The sequence below is a fragment of the Monodon monoceros genome, unplaced genomic scaffold, assembly GCF_005190385.1.
Source record: "Monodon monoceros isolate NGI ecotype Baffin Bay Population unplaced genomic scaffold, NGI_Narwhal_1 Super_Scaffold_21, whole genome shotgun sequence".
NCBI lineage: Eukaryota > Metazoa > Chordata > Mammalia > Artiodactyla > Monodontidae > Monodon > Monodon monoceros.
In genome coordinates, this window is record NW_021703778.1 from 89,871,498 (window position 1) to 89,895,822 (window position 24,325).

General features: G+C 43.5%; 2 protein-coding genes across 2 annotated transcripts in view; both read left to right on the top strand.

Annotated features, from left to right (window-relative positions):
• The window catches only part of PLA2G4E (phospholipase A2 group IVE), a 57,543-nt gene extending 51,056 nt beyond the window's left edge, over positions 1–6,487 (top strand). The window contains exons 19-20 of the mRNA XM_029238564.1: positions 5,432–5,615; positions 6,039–6,487. Of these exons, the coding sequence (XP_029094397.1) occupies positions 5,432–5,615; positions 6,039–6,277 (423 nt within the window). The 3' untranslated portion in view covers positions 6,278–6,487. The remainder of the gene's footprint in view (positions 1–5,431; positions 5,616–6,038) is intronic.
• A 9,842-nt stretch (positions 6,488–16,329) lies between these two features.
• The window catches only part of EHD4 (EH domain containing 4), an 89,510-nt gene continuing 81,514 nt past the window's right edge, over positions 16,330–24,325 (top strand). The window contains exon 1 of the mRNA XM_029237632.1: positions 16,330–16,676. Within this exon, the coding sequence (XP_029093465.1) occupies positions 16,441–16,676 (236 nt within the window). The 5' untranslated portion in view covers positions 16,330–16,440. The remainder of the gene's footprint in view (positions 16,677–24,325) is intronic.

The following is a 24,325-nucleotide window of genomic DNA, read 5'->3' on the forward strand; positions in this document are numbered from 1 at the left end:
TTTATGTATGGTGTTAGAGTGTTCTAATTTCATTCTTTTACATGTAGCTGTCCAGTTTTCCCAGCACCACTTATTGAAGAGACTGTCTTTTCTCCATTGTATATCTTTGTCTCCTTTGTCATAGATTAGTTGAACATGGGTGCATGGGTTTATCTCTGGGCTTCCTATCTTGTCCATTGATCTGTGTTTCTGTTTTTGTGCCAGTACCATATTGTCTTGATTACTGTAGCTTTGTGGTATAGTCTGAAGTCAGGGAGTCTGATTCCTCCAGCTCCGTTTTTTCCCCTCCAGATTGCTTTGGCTATTCGGGGTCTTTTGTGTCTCCATACAAATTTTAAGATGATTTGTTCTAGTTCTGTACAAAATGCCATTGCTAATTTGATAGGGATTGCATTAAATCTGTAGATTGCTTTGGGTAGTATAGTCATTTTCACAATATTGATGCTTCCAATCCAAGAACATGGTATATCTCTCCATCTGTTGGTATCATCTTTAATTTCTTTCATCAGTGTCTTATAGTTTTCTGCATACAGGTCTTTTGTCTCACTAGGTAGGTTTATTCCTAGGTATTTTATTCTTTTTGTTGCAGTGGTAAATGGGAGTGTTTCCTTAATTTCTCTTCAGATTTTTCATTAGTGTATAGGAATGCAAGAGATTTCTGTGCATTAATTTTGTATCCTGCAACTTAACTAAATTCATTGATTAACTCTAGTAGTTTTCTGGTGGCATTTTTAGGATTCTCTATGTATAGTATCATGTCATCTGCAAACAGTGACAGTTTTACTTCTTCTTTTCCAATTTGTATTCCTTTTATTTCTTTTTCTTCTCTGATGCCATGGCTAGGACTTCCAAAACTATGTTGGATAATAGTGGTGAGAGTGGATACCCTTGTCTTATTCCTGATCTTAGAGAAAATGCTTTCAGTTTTTCACCATTGACATTGATGTTTGCTGTGGGTTTGTTGTATATGGCCTTTATTATGTTGAGGTAGGTTCCCTCTATGCCCAAGTTCTGGAGAGTTTTTATCATAAATTGGTATTGAGTTTTGTCACAAGCTTTTTCTGCATCTATTGAGATGATCATATGGTTTTTATTCTTCAATTTGTTAATATGGTGTATAACATTGATTGATTTCCGTATATTGAAGAATCCTTACATCCCTGGGATAAATCCCACTGGATCGTGGTGTATGATCCTTTTAATGTGTTGTTGGATTCTGTTTGCTGGTATTTTGTTGAGGATTTTTGCATCTATATTCATCAGTGATATTGGTCTATAATTTTCTTTTTTTGTAGTATCTTTGTCTGGTTTTGGTATCAGGGTGATGGTGGCCTCATAGAATGAGTTTGGGAGTGTTCCTTCCTCTGCAATTTTTTGGAAGAGTTTGAGAAGGATGGGTGTTAGCTCTTCTCTAAATGTTTGATAGAATGCACCTGTGAAGCCACCTGGTCCTGAACTTTTGTTTGTTGGAAGATTTTTAATCACAGTTTCAATTTCATTACTTGTGATTGGTCTGTTCTTATTTTCTTTTTCTTCCGGGTTCAGTATGGGAAGGTTATACCTTTCTAAGAATTTGCCCATTTCTTCCACGTTGTCCATTTTATTGGCATAGAGTTGCTTGTAGTAGTCTCTTAGGGTGCTTTGTATTTCTGCAGCGTCTGTTGTAACTTCTCCTTTTTCATTTCTAATTTTATTGATTTGAGTCCTCTCCCTATTTTTCTTGATGAGTCTGGCTAATGGTTTATCAATTTTGTTTATCTTCTCAAAGAACCAGCTTTTAGTTTTATTGATCTTTGCTATTGTTTTCTTTGTTTCTATTTCATTTATTTCTGCTCTGATCTTTATGATTTCTTTCCTTCTGCTAACTTTGGGTTTTGTTTGTTTTCTTTCTCTAGTTCCTTTAGGTGTAATGTTAGATGGTTTACTTGAGATTTTTCTTGTTTCTTGAAGTAGGCTTGTATAGCTATAAACTTCCCTCTTAGAACTGCTTTTGCTGCATCCCATAGGTTTTGGATCATCGTGTTTTCATTGTCATTTGTCTCTAGGTATTTTTTGTTTTCCTCTTTGATTTCTTCAGTGATGTCTTGGTTATTTAGTAACGTGTTGTTTAGCCTCCATGTGTTTGTGTTTTTTACGTTTTTTCCCCTGTAATTCATTTCTAATCTCATAGCATTGTGGTCAGAAAAGATGCTTGATATAATTTCAGTTTTCTCAAATTTACTGAGGCTTGAGTTGTGACCCAAGATGTGATCTATCCTGGAGAATGTTGCATGAGCACTTGAGAAGAAAGTGTAATCTACTGTTTTTGGATGGAATGTCCTATAAATATCAATTAAGTCCATCTTGTTTAATGTATCATTTAAAGCTTGTGTTTCCTTATTTATTTTCATTTTGGATGATCTGTCCATTGGTGTAAGTGAGGTGTTAAAGTCCCCTACTATGATTGTGTTACTGTCAATTTCCTCTTTTATAGCTGTTAGCAGTTGCCTTATGTATTGAGGTGCTCCTATGTTGGGTGCATATATATTTATAATTGTTATATCTTCTTCTTGGATTGATCCCTTGATCATTATGGAGTGTCCTTCTTTGTCTCTTGTAACATTCTTTAAAGTCTATTTTATCTGATATGAGTATAGCTAATCCAGCTTTCTTTTGATTTCCATTTTCATGGAATATCTTTTTCCATCCCCTCACTTTCAGTCTGTATGTGTCCCTAGGTCTGAAGTGGGTCTCTTGTAGACAGCATATATATGGGTGTTGTTTTTGTATCCATTCAGCAAGCCTGTGTCTTTTGCTTGGAGCATTTAATCCATTCACATTGAAGGTAATTATTGATATGTATGTCCCTATGACCATTTTCTTAATTGTTTTGGGCTTGTTTTTGTAGGTCCTTTTCTTCTCTTGTGTTTCCCACTTAGAGAAGTTCTTTTAGCATTTGTTGTAGAGCTGGTTTGGTGGTGCTGAATTCTCTTAGCTTTTGCTTGTCTGTAAATCTTTTGATTTCTCCATCGAATCTGAATGAGATCCTTGCTGAGTTGAGTAATCTTGGTTGTAGGTTCTTCCCTTTCATCACTTTAAGTATATCATGCCACTCCCTTCTGGCTTGTAGAGTTTCTGCTGAGAAATCAGCTGTTAACCTTATGGGAGTTCCCTTGTATGTTATTTGTCGTTTTTCCCTTGCTGCTTTCAATAATTTTTCTTTGTCTTTAATTTTTGCCAATTTGATTACTGTGTGTCTTGGTGTGTTTCTCCTTGGGTTTATCCTGTATGGGACTCACTGTGCTTCCTGGACTTGGGTGGCTACTTCTTTTCCCTTGTTAGGGAAGTTTTTGACTATAATCTCTTCAAATATTTTCCCTGGTCCTTTCTCTCTGTCTTCTCCTCTGGGACCCCTATAATGCGAATGTTGTTGCATTTAATGTTGTCCCAGAGGTCTCTTAGGTTGTCTTCATTTCTTTTCGTGCTTTTTTCTTTATTCTGTTCTGCAGCAGTGAATTCCACCATTGTCTTCCAGGTTGCTTTTCTGTTCTTCTGCCTCAGTTATTGTGCTATTGATTCCTTCTAGTGTAGTTTTCATTTCAGTTATTGTGTTGTTCATCTCTGTTTGTTTGTTCTTTAATTCTTCTAGGTCTTTGTTAAACATTTCTTGCACCTTCTTGATCTTTGCCTCCATTCTCTTTCCAAGGTCCTGGATCATCTTCACTATCATTATTCTGAATTCTTTTTCTGGAAGGTTGCCTATCTCCACTTCATTTAGTTGTTTTTCTGGGGTTTTATCTTGTTGCTTCATCTGGTACATAGCCCTCTGCCTTTTCATCTTCTCTATCTTTTCTGTGAATGTGGTTTTTGTTCCACAGGCTGCAGGATTGTAGTTCTTCTTGCTTCTTCTGTCTGCCCTCTGGTGGATGAGGCTATCTAAGAGGCTTGTGCAGGTTTCCTGATGGGAGGGACTGGTGGTGGGTAGAGCTGACGTTGCTTTGGTGGGCAGAGCTCAGTAAAACTTTAATCCGCTTGACTGTTGATGGGTGGGGCTGGGTTCCCTCTCTGTTGGTTGTTTGGCCTGAGGCAACCCAACACTGGAGCGTACCTGGGCTCTTTGGTGGGGCTAAGGACAGACTCTGGGAGGGCTCATGCCAAGTATTACTTCCCAGAACTTCTGCTGCCAGTGTCCTTGTCCCCACGGTGAGCCACAGCCACCACCCCTCCCGCCTCTGCAGGAGACCCTCCAACACTAGCAGGTAGGTCTGGTTTAGTCTCCCCTGGGGTCACTGCTCCCTCCCCTGGGTCCCGATGCACACACTGCTTTGTGTGTGCCCTCCAAGAGTGGAGTCTCTGATCCCCCCAGTCCTGTCAAAGTCCTGCAATCAATTCCCACTAGGCTTCAAAGTCTGATTCTCTAGGAATTCCTCCTCCTGTTGCCAGATCCCCAGGTTGGGAAGCCTGATGTAGGGCTCAGAACCTTCACTCCAGTGGGTGGACTTCTGTGGTATAAGTGTTCTCCAGTCTGTGAGTCACCCACCCAGCAGTTATGGGATTTGATTTCACTGTGATTGCACCCCTCCTACCGTCTCATTGCGGCTTCTCCTTTGTCTTTGGATGTGGGGTATCTTTTTGGTTAGTTCCAGTGTCTTCCTGTCGATGATTGTCCAGCAGCTAGTTGTGATTCTGGTGCTCTCGCAAGAGGGAGTGAGAGCACGTCCTTCTACTCCGCCATCTTGGTTCCTCTCCCTGGTCTACTTTAATACAGTCCTATCCTGAGGCCAGGGAAAGGGGAGTATAGACAGATGACAAGGATGACACCAATGATAATGACCTAAGTTTGTAAACAAGGGACAACATGCTTTCCTACACATGATCTCCCTTGATCCTTACACCAGCTCTTTGAGGTAGATGGCACAACTGCTATTATTCCTATGTTATAGGTGAGGAAGGTGAGGCACAGAGACGGTAAATGGCTTGCTTAAGATCGCACAGCTAGTGAGCTTAGAACGGGGAAGAACTAAGGGGATTCTGATACTCCAAGTCTGCTGCTTTTTCTGTTACATCCTGTTTATAAAGATGCCCTTTCAGAGTCCTTTCTGGCCCTGTCATGTTCCAAAGCCCATGAGTGTCCCGCAGGAGCCTGGCCAGCCATGGCTGTCACCCTCTTAGGGAGCCAGCCACATCTCCAGGTCTGTGGGTGAAGCATCATTGGAAGGGCTTCTGTCCAGTTTACTTGGGGAAGGAGCTTGCAGTTGGACACACACCAACCTACTGCCTCAGGCTCTTCATCCGGATCCAGGTTTGTCCTAAAAATAGCACACATAGGCAGAGCAGTTGGAGACCTGAGTTGTTAGCTGGGGAAATCAGAAAGCTGGACCTAAGAATTCTGTGTTTCTTGCCCACCCTCACCCCTCCTGATACTCAAACATGTCCTCCTGTGATGTTCCAGCCCGTGAAACAAACCTGCAAGTACTGCACCGAGCAGAACATCCCCTTCCCCAAATATGAGGTGCAGGAGGAGGAGGATAACCTCAAGGAGTGCTACCTGATGGAGAGCTCCCAGGAGCCCGATGCCCCCACTGTGATTTTCTTCCCACTCATCAGTGACACCTTCCAAAAGTACAAGGCCCCAGGTAAGCCGCCGGGAGCTCAGGTCGCACCCAACTGGCCTTGGACGGAGAGCTCCTGTTCTTAGACGTGTGCAGTCTTCTGACAGCACTAACAGGAAAGCCTGGCATAGCTCCTGTCTGAGCCCAACTTGGCTTCGGCGAGAAAGAACGGCCCCCCGTGCCACCGTGCACCGGCGATGTCAAGCTCTACTCTTTCAGTCATTCACAGCCTGGCGCTGTGCGGTGCCAGGGACGTCCTGAGATGGGCAAGCTATGTCCCTTGCCATGGTGGGCTAGGAGGTGTGCGTGCGCATCTGCGTGTGTGAGTGTGCACATGGGCACGTTTTATTGTGGGTGTGCAGGGGTGGGCCTCGGGGATAGGGGTAGAAACAAACCATTACAACCTCACGTGATAAGGGGCTACAGCAAGTCCTTCTGCTCCTCCAGGTGTGGAGCGAAGCCCCGAGGAGCTGGAGCAGGGCCAGGTTGACATCTATGGTCCCAAATCTCCCTACGCCACCAAGGAGCTGACGTACACAGAGGCCGCCTTTGACAAGCTGGTGAAGCTCTCCGAATATAACATCCTGAATAACAAGGACAAGCTCCTTCAGGCCTTGCGACTAGCAGTAGAGAAGAAGAAACGCCTGAAGAGTCAGTGTCCCCCTAAAGTCCCAGGACACTCGTAAAGAGTCCCCCCTAAAGTCCCAGGACAGTCCTGTGTCTGCTTCTAGCATCAGAGGTGCAGAACCCAGGGCTGACCGGCCCTCAGAGCCAGCTCCGCTGTCTAGCAAGGGCTGCAGGCAGGCTGGCCTGGGCTTTCTATCAAAAAAATTAAAATTAAAAAAAAAAAAGGTTGAAGGAGAAAGAGAAAGAGACAAAGGAAAATAACAAGGGGATGTAATGGGGCTTTATACCCACTGGAATTTTTTTTTAAACATCTTTATTGGAGTATAATTGCTTTACACTGTTGTGTTAGTTTCTGCTGTATAACAAAGTGAATCAGCTATATGTATATATATATCCCCATATCCCCTCCCTCTTGCGTCTCCCTCCCACCATCCCTATCCCACCCCTCTAGGTAATGACAAAACACCGAGCTGATCTCCCTGTGCTATGCAGCTGCTTCCCACTAGCTATCTATTTTACATTTGGTAGTGCATATATGTCCATGCCACTTTCTCACTTTGTCCCAGCTTCCCCTTCCCCCCCCCCCAGTGTCCTCAAGTCCATTCTCTATGTCTGGGTCTTTATTCCTGTCCTGCCCCTAGGTACATCAGACCTTTTTTAGATTCCATATATATGTGTTAGCATACACGTATATTTTGTTTTTCTCTTTCTGACTTACTTCACTCTGTATGACAGACTCTAGGTCCATCCACCTCACTACAAATAGTTCAATTTCATTTCTTTTTATGGCTGAGTAATATTCCATTGTGTATATGTGCCACATCTTCTTTATCCATTTGTCTGTTGATGGACACTTAGGTTGCCTCTGTGTCCTGGCTATTGTACATAGTGCTACAATGAATATTGTGGTACATGTCTCTTTGAATTATGGTTTTCTCAGGGTATATGCCCAGTAGTATACCCACTGGAATTTTTTTTAAACCTTCCCTGCAGGGAAGGGGATCCAAGAGCCACAGGCTCCCACACATACCTGAAGTGTGGAGAATAATAGCATGGCCCAATTTTATTTATATAAGAGGCTGGTTCCCCAGAAACCTCGGATTCGGAGCTGGAACTCAAAGCCCTCCCCTCACTACTCCTCTCTGCTCAGGAAATGCACAAGAGGACCTGAGAAGCATTCTGGGTTCTCTGGAAAAATGCTTTTTAATTTTTTTTATTTCTGAAGGTGGTCTTTATTTTTTTAATTTTTTTAACATCTTTATTGGAGTATAATTGCTTTACAATGGTGTGTTAGTTTCTGCTTTATAACAAGGTGAATCAGCTATACATATACATATATTCCCATATCTCCTCCCTCTTGCGTCTCCCTCCCACCCTCCCTATCCCACTCCTCTAGGTGGTCACAAAGCACAGAGCTGATCTCCCTGTGCTATGCGGCTGCTTCCCACTAGCTGTCTGTTTTACATTTGGCATTTGGTAATGTATATATGTCCATGCTACTCTCTCACTTCGTCCCAGTTTACCCTTCCCCCTCCCCGTGTCCTCAAGTCCATTCTCTATGTCTGCGTCTTTATTGCCGTCCTGCCCATAGGTTCTTCGTAACCATTTTGTTTTTTGTTTTTTTTTTTAGAATCCATATATATGTGTTAGCATACGGTGTTTTTCTCTTTCTGACTTCAAATGCTTTTTTAAATTTAATGCAATTGTATTCTTGTGATTTTTATAGGCAGTTGTATTTTGTGATTTTTATTTTTATGAATCAGCTTATTAATAGGAAGCATAATGCTTGAAGATCTAGATGGAGCACTAGAGACATCCTGGTCTCTTCAACAACAAACACAAACAGGTGATGGGGTTTCAGCAGCCCCTCTGCAACCACTTAAAGGCCGAGGACAAGTGATCCCTTTTATCCCCACTGGGCAGCCTCGACTGAGCATCCAGCTCCGGCGAAATGCCAGGCAAAGCCCAAGTCTGCAGCTCCAGTTCACCAAACAAGGATCTGGGATGCAGCTCTGGGACGTCTGGGCAGGTACATGAGGCATCAGGTGAGTGATACTGCCTGGTGCCACCACTCCACAGGGCCACCACTCACTGACCAACCTGCTCCAGAGGCACTTCTCCAACCCTAACCCTCCTCTCTGGTTTCCAGATGGTATTACTTATTTCTAAGCGGCATTTCTCTTATTTTATGTAAACACCATGGCCAGAACATCCCAACTCTTGAAGAGTCACCCTGAGATAACAAAACTGGAAAGGATCAACCCAGAAAGGACTAGGTTAACCCTGAGGGAAATGCTCATCTTTGGAGATGGTTTCCAGATGAATCTCTGGGAAAGCCCTGGGACACAGAAGCTCGAAGTATCCACATCTCCCATCAGGCTGGGAACTTAACTAAAGAAATGTGTAGGACTTCCCTGGTGGCGCAGTGGTTAAGAATCCGCCTGCCAATGCAGGGGACACGGGTTCGAGCCCTGGTCTGGGAAGATCCCACATGCGCGGAGCAACTAAGCCCATGCGCCACAACTGCTGAGCCCACGTGCCACAACTACTGAAGCCCACGTGCCTAGAGCCCCTGCTCCACAAGAGAAACCACCGCAATGAGAAGCGCACGCACCACAACGAAGAGTAGCCCCCCCGCTCTCCACAGCTAGACAAAGCCCTTGCACAGCAGTGAAGACCCAATGCAGCCAAAAATAAATAAATAAATTTATTTTTTTAAAAAAAGAGAGAAATGTGTAACCTGAGCCATTGAGATGCCTGTGCTGATGGAAGGCGTGACCAGAAAGGCATGTGGTCTACATGAAGCCCAGCAAACCTGGAAGACATGGCCCTCTCTGGGCCACCATGTTCCCTAAGCAGTCCTTTGGATGTTAGAAGATGTGTGGTGACAGGTGTCAAAAGTTTACCAAAATTGTCCTCTGATTTACATCCTTGCTACCCAAAGTGTGGTGGGGAACTGGTTAGAAATGCAGAATCTCAGGCCGCACCCCAGCCATACTGAATCTGCATTTTAAGGAGATTTTCACCTCCTCTCCACTGCCTTCAGGTGATGCTTATGCATATTAAAGTCTGAGAGGAGAGGGTTTATGCCATGCTCACTCATAAGCTGGAAAGCATGAATCCATCACTTCCCCTGAGCCACTGATAAACTGGGCTCCTGGACCTGCAAAGCTGGTCCCCACCCAGGGAATGCTGACTTGGGACCCCACCCTGCTCCAGCACCAGAGCAGCCAGCTGCCTCCACTTTGCCATCTTTTCTTTCCATCTGCAAGAAACGGGTTCTCCTAAAATGATCAGAGTGAGCCACTGGGTAAGACCTGGGTGTTTATTGTAAGGTGAAGGCAGCCCTGCCTTGGATTCATCGAAGTATGTAAAACGAGGTTTATAAAATCATTGTATTTTTTGAGCACAGAATAAACTGGCCACGCGGGTAAACGCTGTTGACTCACCAGCTTTCATCACCTGGTGCTGCAAACCCTGCATAACTCCTGCCCTCATCCCTGCCGGGGCTTCCCACACGCACGGCCAGAGGTGCGAGAAGGCTGTTTTCGTCCCCGCCCTCCTCTCCTCCCGCAGGGGTTCCCCCTTTCTTGTGTGGCGGGGTGCCCCTCTGTTTTTGTGAAGCCGCGGCAGCGACTAGTGGAGCACCAGCCCTTGCTGACTTACGCTGTTTGAAGCTCAGATGGTTTTCACGAAGCACTAATTGACGGAATGGAAGGAAGGGCGGCCAGCATCAGCCTAGCACCTACCTGATATACAGCAGTCTGTGAACAGCCTCTGCTTTCCAGGAACTTAGATTTGGGTTGGGGGGTAAAACATGAAAAGATTTGTATATAGACTCGAGAAGTTAAATAGTGACTTAGCTTCTAAAACAGTGCTGGCAGTGTCACAGAGCAGGGGATGAGTAAGGGCCACACAAGGGATAAGGACAAAGTGTCATCAGCTCCGAGAGGGGCAAGAGCATAGGGTCCTGGGGAGGACAGGGAGGCTCCCGCCTCAGGTTCCCTGCTCTCCGCCTATAACATGATTTAATAGAAAAATTAAATAAAACTCCTTTCTCCCCCAATGTCCCTCCCTCCCTGTCTCCCCTTTCCTTCCTGAGAGCAGGCAGCACACCACACTGCCACACAGCCCAGTCACCCTGCCCCACAGTGGATGTTTTCTGCTCTTATGTCTCCATGAAAACACTTCTCCCCGAGGTCACCAATGCCCTCCTAATTGCCAATACACTGAGCCAAATGGCACCAGCCCTTTACAGGCCTTATCTTACTCGATTGTTCACCACCTTTGGCCCTGCAGACCACTCCCTCCTTCCTGAAACCCTCCCTTCCCATGACTTGCTTGCCAACAGCAAGCAGTTCAATTCAGTTCCGCTTGCAAATATTTATTGCCTTCCCACTACGTGCCAGTCACTGCTGTAGGCACTGGGACAACAAAAAAAAGGATGAACAATTGACCCCACACTTCAAGGAGCTTCCTTCTGGTCCCATGCAGGAGACCTCCATGGAAACAGAGGCTTGCAATAGAAGTTCCATATTAGCTGTGTACACAGGGGCACACGTTAGGGGCTGCCAACCCAGCCCTAGAGGGAAGGGGCCACATGTGCTTGGACATTTTCAAGCCTCTTCCCTGGCTTCACCTCCCCTCTCTCCTTTAACTGCTAGTATTCCTTGAGGCTCTTTGCTTAGCTCTCCCCCCTTCTCACTCTATACTCTCCTTAAGCAATCTCATCTACACCCAGGTCTTCTACTACTGCTTCTATTTTGAAAACTTGCAACGCTTTAGTTCTAGCCAAGGTAATGTCCTAAGTTCTTGATTCATGTATTCAAATTCTATATCAGTTAACATTGCTTTTGCTACATAACCAAAAAGGATCTAAAGAGGCTTAAACAAGACAGAAGAAGTTTATTTTTCTATTTCTTATCAGAGACCCAGGCTCCTTTCAGCTCTTGCTTCTGCCATCCTCAAGTTTTCCTTCTGGTCCAATATGGCTGTTGGAGCTCCACCCATCATGCCCACATTCCAGGCAGCAGGAAGGATAAAGGGGTCTCAGCATATTTCATGTAGCATAATGTTTTCGAGGTTCATTGAGATTGTGACCTAAGACAGAATTTCCTTCCTTTTTACGGCTGAATAATATTTCATTGTATGTATATACACATATTTTGTTTATCCATTCATCCATCAATCGACACTTAGGTTGCTTCCACCTCTTGACTATTGTGAGTGGAGCTGCTATGAACATGAGTATGCAAATATGTCTTAGAGACCCTATCTTCAATTCTTTTGGATATATACCCAGAAATGGGATTGCTCGATAATATGGTACTTCTGTCTTTAATTGTCTGAGGAACTGCCATACGGTTTGCCATAGCAATTACATGGATTCACTTCTGTAATCTGCTTTTTTCCACTTAAAAATATATTCTGAGCATTTTCTCAGGTCATTAATACTCATCTTATATAACAATTTTCAGAGACTGCATAGGAATCCGTCATCTGCTTAACTAGTCTTTCATGGGGGGACAACTAGTCACAGCTTTTCACTATTATAAATGATATGCTGATAGACATTCCTTTGATAAATCTTTACATTCATTATTCCCTCAGGATAAAATTCCTGAGAAGTGTGAGCATTTCTAACAACTAGTAAAGGTACAATTGACATACAATAAACTGCACATATTTAAAGTACACAATTTGTTGAGTTTCAACAGATATATCCAACTGTCAACCATAACCACAATCAAGGTAATGAGTAAATCCTTCAGGCCAACAAAAGTCTCCTTCTAATGCCCTTTGTAATCCTTCCCTCTGCTCCCCCCCTGCTGGGTCATGTGGTAGGTGTATGCTTCACTTTTTAAGACACTGCCAAACTGTTTTCCAAGTGGTTGTACCATTTTACATTCCACTGGCAAATGAATGAGGGTTCCAGTTGTTCCACATCCTCACCAACAACTGGTATAATCAGACTTAATTTCAGGCATTCTAGTAGGTATATAACAGTATCTTGGTGTGTTTTTTTCTTCCCCCTGTGCCGCCTAGCTTGTGGAATCTTAGTTCCCTGACCAGGGGTTGAACCCGGGCCATGGCAGTGAAAGCGCCAAGTCCTAACCACTGGACCACCAGGGAACTCCCTGTCTTCTTGATATTGAGATTTAAGAGGTCTTAATATATTCTGGATACAAGTCCTTTATCAGATATGTAATTTGCAAATGTATTCTAGTCTGTGATTTGTCTTTTCATTCTCTTTACAGTATCTTTCAAAGGCCAGGAGTTCTTAATTTTGATCAAGTCCAATTTATCAATTTTTTTCTTTTATGGATCATGCTTTTAGTATCATCTAAGAAACCTTTCCCTACATAAGGTCACAAAGGTTTTCTGCTATGTTTTTGTCTAGAAGTTTTATAACTTTAAGTCTTACATTTATGATTTATGTTTATAATCATTTTGAGATAATTTTTACATATAGTGCAAGGTAGAGATCAAAGTTCATTTTTTCACATATGGATGTCCAACTGTTCTAGCATTATTGGTTGAAAAGACTTTCCTTTATCCATTGAATTGCCTTTGCACTTTGTCAAAAATCAATTGACCATGTATGTGTGGGTCTATTTCTAGACTCTATTTTGTTCTTTTGATATATTAGTCTATCTCTATACCAATACCATGCTGTCTTGATTTCCATAGCTTTACAATGAGTTTTGAAATTAGGTAGTATGTTTTCCAACTTTGTTATTTTTCAAAGTTGTTCTGGCTATTTTAGGTCCTCTGTATTTACATGTGAATTTAGAATCAGCGTGTCAATTAACAAAAATAAAAGCCTGCTGGGATTGCACTAAATCTATATATCAGTTTGGAGAAAATTGACATCTTAACAATATTGAGTCTTGTGAGCCACAAGCATGGTATATATCTCCATTTATTTAGACCTTCTTTATTTCTCCCAGAAATGCTTTGTAGTTCTCAGTGTATAGACCTTGTACATTTTTAAAATTAGGTTTATCCCTAAGTATTTAACATTTTCAATGCTATTGCAAATGATATTGATTTTTTTAACTTCATTGTCCAGTTATTCATTTCTAGTATATAAAAATACAGGAGGTTCTTATACCCAGCAACCTTGCTAGGCTCACTTAGTTCTGCAAGCTTTTTTTGTAGATTCCATAGAATTTTCTACATAGATGATCATATTTTCTGCAAATAGAGTTTTACTTCTTCCTATCCAATCTAGACACCTTTTCTTTTACTTGCCTTATTGTAGTGACTAGAACCTCTAGTAGGATATTAAATAGAAGTGGTAAAATCAGACATCTTTACCCTGTTCCTGATTGTAGAGGGAAAGCTTTCAGTCATTTCACCTTAAGTATGATGTTGAGAAGCAGAAGTCTTGAATGTGCATTTTCAAGATTTTTGATAAGTATGGACTCCAGAGAAGTTCCAATTTACACCATCTCCAGCAATGTATGAAAAGGTACCTTTTCATACACCCTTGCCAACATTAGGCATCATCTTAGAAAAATAAGTCTGCCATTCTTAATGTTATCTCTTCATTTTAAATTTGTTTCTTTGATTATTAATGGAGATCAGCATCATTTAATGTTTACTAGCCAGTTGTATTAGTTTTTTTAGTTGTCTATGTCCTTTGCTCATTTGTCTAATGCGGTGTTCAGTTTATTCATTTCTTAATAACTTCATAGTAGCTTTTTAAAGTTCTAATGTCCTTAATTAAATATGTATATCACATATGTCTGTAATATTTGACCCAATTTGTCTTTTGCCCTTTACTTTTGTTTATGGATTTGTTTGGTTTTTTATATATACTATTTTTAATAGAATTTTTTTAGAGCAGTCTTAAATTCACAGCAAAATTGAGTATAAAGTACAGAGAGTTCCCATGTATCCCTTATCCTTGCAACACAGCCTTCACACTATCAACATCCCACACTATCCACATCCTACACCAGAGTGTTACATATGTTACAATCAATGAACCTAACCTACACTGACACATGATTATCACCCCAAATCCACAGTTTACATTACGGTTCCCTCTTGGTGTTATATAGTCTATGGATTTGGACAAATGTATAATTATATGTATCCACAATCACATTATCACACAGAAAAGTTTCACTGCCCTACAAACCTTCTGTGCCCTTCCTACTCATCCTTCCCTCCTCTCTAACCCCTGGCAACCACTGATCTTTTTACAGTCTCCATAGTTTTGCCTTTTCCAGAATGTCATACAGTTGCAATAATATAGTATGTAGACTTTTTAGACTGGCTTCTTTCACTTAGTAATATAGTTTTAAGTTTCCTCCACGTCTTTTTCTGGCTTGATAACTCATTTCTTTTTAGCTGAATAATATTTCATTGTCTAAACATACCACAGTTTACTTACCCAGTCACCTCGTTAAGGACATCTTAGTTGCTTCCAAGTTTTGGCAATTATCAATAAAGCTGCTATAAACACTTGTGTGCAGTTCTCCTGTGGACATAAGTTTTCAACTCATTTGGGTAAATACCAAGGAGAGCAAATTCTGGATCACATGGCAAGAGTATGTTTATATGGGTTTGTTTGTATGTATTTAAAAAAAATTGAAGCCTTTACTTTTTTGTTGACAAATCTATCAACTCTTTTTTTCATAATTTCTATCTTTGATTTTGATTAGAAAAGCTTTTCCCTTCCAAATTTTACAAATCTTCAGTAGCTTCTGAAGTAGTAGTTCTTCTTCTAGTAGGTCTATGGTTTCATTTTATTTTTACATTTCAATCTTTATTTTGACATGAGGCAGATATCTAACTACATTTTCCCTTGGCTTTCTTTGCACTTCCTTAGTCACACATAGCTCCATCTAAATACTTTATCCACACAACTCCAAAGGAATTCCCAATTTACAAACAAGAAAACTGAGGCAGAGAGACAACTCATTGCATTTAAGATCACATAGCAATTAATTTATATAGTCAGAATTCAAACCCAGGTCTTTTGATGCCAAATCCTGTTCTCTCCACCACAGCCTTGATACTCAAATTATGATCCATGAACAAGCAGATCCATCCCCTGGGGGCTTGTTAGAAATGCAGTCTTGGGTCCCATCCCATACCCACTGAATCAGACTGCATTGCTATCAAATGTGAGAAGTCTGTGTGATCCTATTACCTCACATTTAGGATACATCAGAATCACCTGGGGGTAGTTGTTGAGCTCCAACCCTCTTCAGTATTTTAATTCAGTAGGCCTGGGGTGATGACCAGAAATCTGCATTTTTAACAAGTATCCCAGGTTATTCTTATGCAGGTGCCCCCCTCCACCACACTTGAGAAATGCTCTGAAACAACTGAGACATTTTAAAACTGTAACCTAGGACACCAAAAAGTGATGGCTGATTATTTCTCCCAATCTCAATTTAGATGTATCCTTTTCAACTGAAAAAGAGACAGCTAGGAGGTAACAGTCTTTTTATGTTACTATGTGGCAATGAGTTTGTAATAATGAGGATAATTAAATCTTCAAATTTACAGAAAATCAGATAAAGAAAACTAAGGGCAAAAGGTCTTCAATCGACCCAGAATTTAGTGGAGGCAGTGTGGAGAAACATATACCCAAGTAAATTGAAGTCTACTTCCCCTACTTCAAATATTGTCAATTGTGTCCGTGAGTCAGGGTCTCTTCACCAATAAAATGTGTGTAATAACCTGCCAGTAGGTAGAAAGAACCTGCCTGTGAACTTTCTGAACATTTGTCCCCAGCATCGACGTCCACAGGGTTGGAATGAGTAAACGTTCCCGGAGACTAAGGAGCCTCCGGAGGCTCTTTTATTACCAGCTCAGATTTGCCCGGAAGCCGACGCCACCTGGCCAGAGTGCGCTGGTGGTTTCGAGAAACACCCTCTTCCCCTTCCAGTCCTCCAGAGGGCTCCGTCATCAATAATTCATTAAGAACCTCCTCTCCATTGGTTGGCCCCTCCACCCGCGCTGGTAGCAGCCCAATGAGGAAGGACTTGAGAGAGCCCTTCTGAATAGTGAACGAGCTCCCGTGACGTAGATACTGGGGATTGGCTGAGACGGCGCGAGGCGGGGCCAGCTCGGGCGGTGGCTAGGGCGGCCTGGGTAGCTCAGTGCGAGCTGGGGAGGGTCGAGTCCGGAGTGGGGACAGTTCGCTGGACCTGCACTGAGAGGGCGAGCGCGGGGTGTGGACGGGCGGACCGGCGGCAGGATGTTTAGCTGGTTGGGCCGGCAGGCGGGCGGGCGCGAACGAGCGGGCGGCGCGGACGCGGTGCAGACGGTGACGGGCGGCCTGCGCTCGCTCTACCTGCGCAAGGTGCTACCGCTGGAGGAGGCGTACCGCTTCCACGAGTTCCACTCGCCCGCGCTGGAGGACGCCGACTTTGAGAACAAGCCCATGATCCTGCTGGTGGGCCAGTACAGCACGGGCAAGACCACGTTCATCAGGTAACCCTCCCTGCCCGCTCCTCACCCCTGCCTGCGAACCTGTCCCCACCACCTAGGTGGAGGCGGTCCTCCCCACGTGTGTGCTCGTTGTCACCAGTCTCCCGCCTCCCTCGGGCTTCCTGCAGTGCACACTTCCCCTTGGAGGAACCCCGTCTCCGCTGCTTCCTCCTCCAGTATCAGCGTGACCTCAGGTTCCCCGTCCGAGCGCGGTGCCCGGGTGTCCGAAGCCCCACCCGGGGCGCGGCCGACAAAGTAGGGGCTGGCTCTCCCTACGCAGCCAGGAGGGTCCTCGAAACCGCCCCCCGCCCCTGTCTGCGTACTCCGAGCCCTCCTTCTTTGCTTTTGGAAAGGCACTCCTCTGGCTGGCATTATCTTGTCACCCTAGCCTGGGAACCCGGGGAAGGGAGGGAAAGCGAGGTTATAATAAGCACCTTCTTGATGAGCTAGTGAGGGCTACGGCTGGAAATGGGGACGGAGGTGTGGGGTAACAGAATGTGTTATTGAGTCAAAGTTGGAAAGGTAAGCCCCTAACACAGTGCCCCGCGAATAACTATTTGTTGGATGAATGAAAGAAAGAAAGAAAGAATGAATGAATGGCAACAGTAGAGGGTATTGCCCACTCCCCCTTCCCTTGCGGTCCTTGCTCGCCGCCTCCACCACAGTGTTCGGGGGACAGGGTAGAGAGGCTGCCTTCATTCAGCTCTTGCACAGCCTCCCTTTACTGTGCCTTAGGAAGTTAGCTGTGTGTAGCCGCCGCACCAGCGGATGCCCAGTGGAACTAAGGGGGAGTGTCATATTACTATTCGTTAGTTTCCATTTCTTAGGTGGGTCAGTCCCTCCTCCCTCACCCTTGACAGCTGAAAATATTGTCATGCTCGCTGTGTCTCCAAAAGCAAACAGTTACTGTGCATGCCTTGACATTCAAATCATATAGCTCCTTCCTAGTGATTTTTGATGGGAAATCATTTACATTGTAACAGATAGCTTTTTGAAGAGGCTATTTTACTTTTAAAGCAGCTGGCATATTAAGACTCACTTTCTTTGGTTAGGAGACTTGTTTTCCTGGGTTAAACTGTGTCAGTTGAAACAAAGTAATCATTTAAGGTTTTGATCCAGGGTTTTGGAAATTGTAACAGTCTCTTCATCATTGATGTTCAACAGGTGTTCAGAAAACTGCATTGGTATTTGGATACATGCCATTTCTATTAAGTAGTGACCTCTTTTTCTCCCTTCCAGTGACCTAAATAGTTCCCACAAATAGAGTAGTTGTCACTACAGAAAATACAGGCCTGCAGATACACTATGAATGAATTCAATAAAACAAATATACTATATTGAAATATAGTTCTAGGCAGTAAATTGAATGTGAAGGAAGATGGAAGAAAATAATTTTAAATTGTTCTATTTGGTGCTTATTAGTAAGCTGAAAACAGTATTAAATATGTCACCTAAGACACTCAAAATGAACCATAGAAATATTACAGTAACTGATACCTTGAAAGATGAGGCACAATACATTTAAGGTCTCAGTAATACTAACCAGTTTTTAAGTATGTGGGACAATGAAGTATTATGACCAAGTGGTACAAGAGTGGTAGGTGGACTTTTTTTTTTGAAATATACAAATAAAGGATAAGAAGGTAAGCATTGTTATAATAGTCTCAGACATTAGCGATGGCATGTTCACAGCACCCTGGGTAGTTCCTCCCATCTGTCCTTGCCATGAGAGCTTTATTGTGCGATTAGGGAGCCATGGTTGATACTGTGTCAACCCGGATGTGATGAGGCACTCTCTCTGCTCCCACAGCCTGGATAGTAAGCAAGCCAAAGGCAGGAGAACAAACCCACAGGAACATGAATCGATCTTTTTTTCAGTTTACTGTTTTTCTGTTTCATCATTTGGGGGGAGCTTTGTGGAATAGCTAAGCATAGTTTAAAGATGGATTTTGAGGTCTGGCAACTCCATCCAAATGAACTACTTCTCAGGAGGCACTGGAGCCCCATGTGCAACACCAGGGTGAGGGAGGAGTCACCTTATCAGGAAGTCACTTGCTCTTGAGACCTTCCCTAACGACAAAGTGCCTTTATTGTTAGGCAGCAGGCACAAAAGTGGACCTGTGAGGTAGACAGGGTAGAAGAAAATCAGGGTAGACAGGAAGGTTGGTGAGCACCGGAGACGGGAGTTTGGTTTCAGAGTGGAGCTAGGAGGAAAAGAGGTAGCTTCTGGGAGGAAAGCCCCAAACAAAAGGGCAGCTGCCCTCTAGAGTCCTGCATGGGAACTGGGGGCCAGAGGTGTTGGCCCAGGGTGCTGACAGTCCTGGAACATGCCTGCATCCGTGGCTGTCTTTTCTCAGTGCCTGGGTGGTTTGCTTCTAGCCAGTGAGTACTGGAAGCTCATACTTGACTATGGGGTGCACCTATCTGCATAGTCAGAGATTCTTATCTACCTGGCTTCCTGCATATCCCAAGAGGTCACTGGTAACACAGAACCTTCACTGATATGGAGGGAAACTTCTCTCCTTGTAAAGCCACTCAGCAAGACCTTTGATGTACATTCCACACCCTTGATGAAACCTTACTCTTGCTTCCTTTTGTCCCATAACTGGGATGAACTAAGAGCCCCACTGAAACATGGTGAGCCAGGACATTCACCAAGAGTGAAGAAATTAAGTGTGTGCCGTGTTCTAATGAAGAGGTCTCCTAAATGGGGTGGATGGAGAACCTGAGTGTCAAGAAGTTGTGCTCATTCCTGCATGGGAGATCACCATGAAGGACTCAAGTGTGAGGAGGAGGATGGATAGAAGGAGAGTCTTGGTGGACTCTCCTCACATGGGTCACAAAGCTGGCCCAGAACTTCAGGAGATGTTTGTCAAAGTCTTTTGGAGGTAGAAACAAACAGCCTATTGTTTCGTTGACAGTTTTATTTCTCAGAAGACAGAGGATGCAATGGGAGGAACTGTTGGTGCTCTGCCTCTGACCAGCAGGAAAGAACTGACCAGAGAAGGAGAAGAGATGGGCACGGGGGAAGTGGCCATGTCATGGTAGACTCTTTAACAGCCAAGGAAGGCTGGATATTGGGTTCAGCCAGGCTTATGTCCAAAACCTGAGGAAAACAGATTTCAGAGATTTCCCCAGAAAGTCCCTGGGCCCAGGTGCTATGACGGAAGACATTTCCACTGAGAGGATGTGAGGTTCACCAAAAATCCATTCAAACCACACAACTGCAACTTATGATTTTTTTTTTTTTTTTTTTTTTGCGGTATGCAGGCCTCTCACTGTGTGGCCTCTCCCGTTGTGGAGCACAGGCTCCGGACACGCAGGCTCAGCGGCCATGGCTCACAGGCACAGCTGCTCCGCGGTATGTGGGATCCTCCCGGACCGGGGCACGAACCTGTGTCCCCTGCATCTGCAGGCGGACTCTCAACCACTGTGCCACCAGGGAAGCCCACAACTTCTGAATTTTAAGAGCTCCACTTTCTCTCTTCCTCCTACACCCTGTCCTGTTCTCTCAAAAAATTTATCCTAATAAGGAAAAAAAAAAGGAAGTCACTCAGGAAGCTATATAGGCTTTTAAAGGGTAGAGACCAAGGAAATTAGGCAAGAAAAAGAAACAGGAGGCATGTAGATTGGAAAGGAAGAAGTAAAACCATCTCTATTCACAGAGAACATGATCCTGTATATAGAAAAATCCTAAAGATTTAGGAAAAGCCTTAAAAAACTCTTAAAACTAACAAGTTCAGCAAGATGTCAGGATATAAGATTAATATACAGAATCAATTATATTTCTATACACTAGCAATGAACAATCTGAAAATGAAATTAAGAAAATTCCATTTATAATAGCACCTTAAAAAATAAAATACTTAGGAATAAATTTAACAAAAGTAATGTAAAACTTATGCACTGAAAACTATAAAACTTTGTTGAAAGAAATTAAAGAAAGCCTTAAAAAAAAAAAGACATTCCATGTTCATGGATTGGAAAACTTAATATTTTTAGACTGGCAGTAGTACTCAAAGTGACCTGCAGATTCACGGCAATCCCTAGCAAAATCCCAGTTGCCTTCTTTACAGAAATTGACAAGGTGATCCTAAAATTCACATGGAAGTGTAAGGGATCCAGAATAGCCAAAACAATCTTGAAAAAAAAATTGCATTTCTCATACTTCTGATTTCAAAACTTACCACAAAGCTACAGTAAACAAGACAGTGTGATACTGGCTAAAGATAAACATATAGATCAACTGAATAGAGTTGAGAGTCCAGAAATAAAGCCATACATCTATGATAAATTTGTTTTTACAAGGGTTCCAAGACAATTCAATGGGGGAAAATATTCTTTTTAACAAATGATGGTGGGACAGCTGGATATCCACACTGCAAAAAAGAATAGGAAGTGACTTCTAATGGGTACAGCGTTTCTTTTTGGGTGATAAAAATGTTCTGAAATTAGATAGTGGTATTAGTTTCACAACTCTGTGAGTATACTAAAAACCACAGAATTGTGCCTTTTAAAAGTGTGAATTTTATGGTATATGAATTATATCTCGATAAAAAATATAAAACAATTCAGTCTTTCAGTATTAAGCATCCTGTGATTTATTTACTTTCTATAAATTCTGCAGTTAGTGCTAGTCAAGTAATTTCTGCATTTGTGTACAATAATTTAAAATAAAAATGGATGCCAGAAAGAAAACAAATGAAAAAAAAAGTGGGAGTAAGCTGAAAGAACACAAGGACAGAAGGAACTAAGGAGTAGACCCGAGAAAAAAGGAGTACAAATAGCCATCACACCATCCCTACGCTTGTTCCCTTGTATGGTCTTGTCAGTGTATAAATGTACATTCTTCATAACACTCAAGTTAGTAAAATCAAGGTATGATGTTTTCCTATAAAATGCTTGAAAAAGTAATTATGTTTTAAAACTTTAAATATTAAATATAGCATTAATAGGGGAAAAGGGAGCAGGGGTTCTACACACAAGGGTGAAAACAAGGTTTATGGACAGTACAAAGCACTAAGAAGCTGGAGTGAGTGGGCTGAGAGGGCAAAAATGCCTCAGACAATAAAAAAGCCTTTTTAGGTATGATTAGAACAAGAAAAAGAATCAGGAAGTGATAGGCTCACTGCTTGGAACTCTTGCTATAACATTAACAGAAAGCAGAACTACTCAGCTATTAGTTTGCTTCCTCCTTTTCTCTCAAAGAAAATGCTCCAGGGATGGTAAAGGGAGCCCAGCCATGTTTGATAGGGACTCAAACCCAGACTGCAAGGAGCTCTCCAGGGCCTGGCACAGGCAAGACCGAGTAAATACCCGGATGGATAGATAGATGGGAGGCCCTTACAGGACGAACTTGCAGTTGTGCTCTAAGAACTGTGTTTGGTGATTTGTAAGAAATTATGAAGAATGTGCAAAGTATCAGAAAATTGGAAGCAGACAAATGTCCCAGTTTTCAAAAATGGGGGGAAATAGATTTTGATTAAGGACAAAGCTCTGCTCCATTCCTTTGATAGGCTCTAGACTCAGTTATTAAAGAGAAGTGAAGGCACTCACTAGGAGGCAGTCTGGTTGGTGGTCCAGTGGTTAAGACTTCACCTTCCAATGCAGGGGGTACGGGTTCAATCCCTGGTCAGGGAGCTAAGATCCCACATGCCTTGGGGCCAAAAAAAACAAAACATAAAACAGAAGCAATATTGTAACAAATTCAGTAAAGACTTCAAAACTAAATGGTCCACGTCAAAAATAATCTTAAAAAGTTCCTTTAGGGAAACACTGTGGGTCCAATTGAGTGGTTCTCACCCCCATTCAAGTGCTGGACCCCTGAAAATCATAGTAGTGTGTGTCAAGTACCATACCTTTTACAGATCTCGCCGAAATACTGAAATATTTAATTTTCACCAAACAATAGACTTTATTTACAATATACAATATAAGATCATACCTACACAGCCTAGTGTTTCTTTACTCAAATACTATTGATTTCAGGGATGGGTCCAGCTATCACAGACTATGGAGAAGAATCAAACTGTGAGGGCTCTGGGTGACAAGAGCTGTGACACTAAAGCACAGTTTGGGATGGGAGCATAGGAGGGACCCTTCCTGCAGGTTTGGATGTTGGAAAAGGCCTCCCTGAGGATACAACCTAAAAGCTGAACCCTATGGAATGAGCCAGAATTCGCTGCCCCAAGGAGACGGGGAAGGGAAAGTGAGAAAGTGTCAATGATGAGGCCCAGGTCTGGGTAACCGGGTAGGTGGTTGAGCTATCCGCTGAGATGGGGACACAAGAGGAGGAAGAGTAGGGGCATACTTAGGAGTTTAGATTTAAGCCTGTGCGTAAGTGGACACCCAGGTGTAGAGTCCGTGAGGGGTCAGACATATGGGTCTGGAATGAGAGGAAGAGGAGCTTGTGGAGACGCTGGGGGAAATGTCACCAGGTAGGTGGAGTAATGCCAGGGGAGGATGACGGTTCAGAGCCATCTTAGGGCTGTTTTGCTTGCAAGTGACAGCAATTCAACTAAAAAAATCTTAAGTAAAAAGGTATACCTTAGCCCATAGAATGTACATCACCAAGAGTGAACCCTAATGTAAACTGTGGACTCTTGGTGATAATGCTGTGTCAGGGTGGGTTCATCAGTTGTAATAAGCGCACCACTCTATTGGGGGATGTTGATGATGGGGGAGGCGATGCATATGTCAAGGCAGGGGGTGTGTGGGAAGCCTCTGTATTTTCCACTCAATTTTGCTGTGAACGTAAAACCGCTCTAAAAAATAAAATCTATTAAAAAAAAAAAAGGGTATACCTTTTCTCACAAAACTGTTTGAACCAGGCTGTGCTGGCTTCAGGCCTGGCCTAGGACCCCACGTGGTGCCATCAGGACTCGCTGTCTCAGCTCTGCTGCCTTCCTCACGCTGGCTTCCTTCTCAGGCAGTTCCTCGTGGGGTGGGCAGACCCTCTCTAATTCCAGACTCACATTCTGCCGGCTCAGCAGCCCCAGTAGGAAAAAAGAGAACCCCTTTCCCCATAGTCTCACGGAAAGTCTCAGGTTTGAGTTTTATTGGCTCAACTTTGGCCGTCTGTCCATCCTTGCACCAATCTCTCGAGCCAGGGGAATGAAGTACCCGTGCCTGGAGTGGGGTGGTCAGCCCCCAAACCTCACGGACTAAGGGTGGGGAGAGGCAGCTTCTCAGGGCACGGCTATCAAGTAGGGGAAATGGACGCTAGACAGGTGAAACAGAAGACGACCCCTACAAAAGCCAGGGAAAGAGGGCGGGGTGGTCAGCAGCATCAGCTGCCCTGGGGAAACGGAACCAGTGGATTAGCCACCAGGAGCCAGGGTGACCTTGGTAAGAGTCAGTAGGTGGTGGTGATGGAAGCCAGGTGGCAGAGGGTTGAGGAATGAGTGGGAGGTGAAGCGTCAAATATAGAAAACTCTCAGCAGCTGGGCACTGAAGGCGAGGAATCGTGCCCTGGTCACAGGCATTCTGGAGGTTTGGTTGATGAGCATGGCCTCAGCAGAGTTAGAAGTTGATGGAAGGGGCCCGTGGAGGGGGAGCGGCTGGCATTTCAGAAGCCCAAGAGGAGGCAGGACTTGGAGCAAGGATTCGGGGGCGGGGGGGGGCGGGCGGTACCGGCCAGGTTGAGTGTGGCA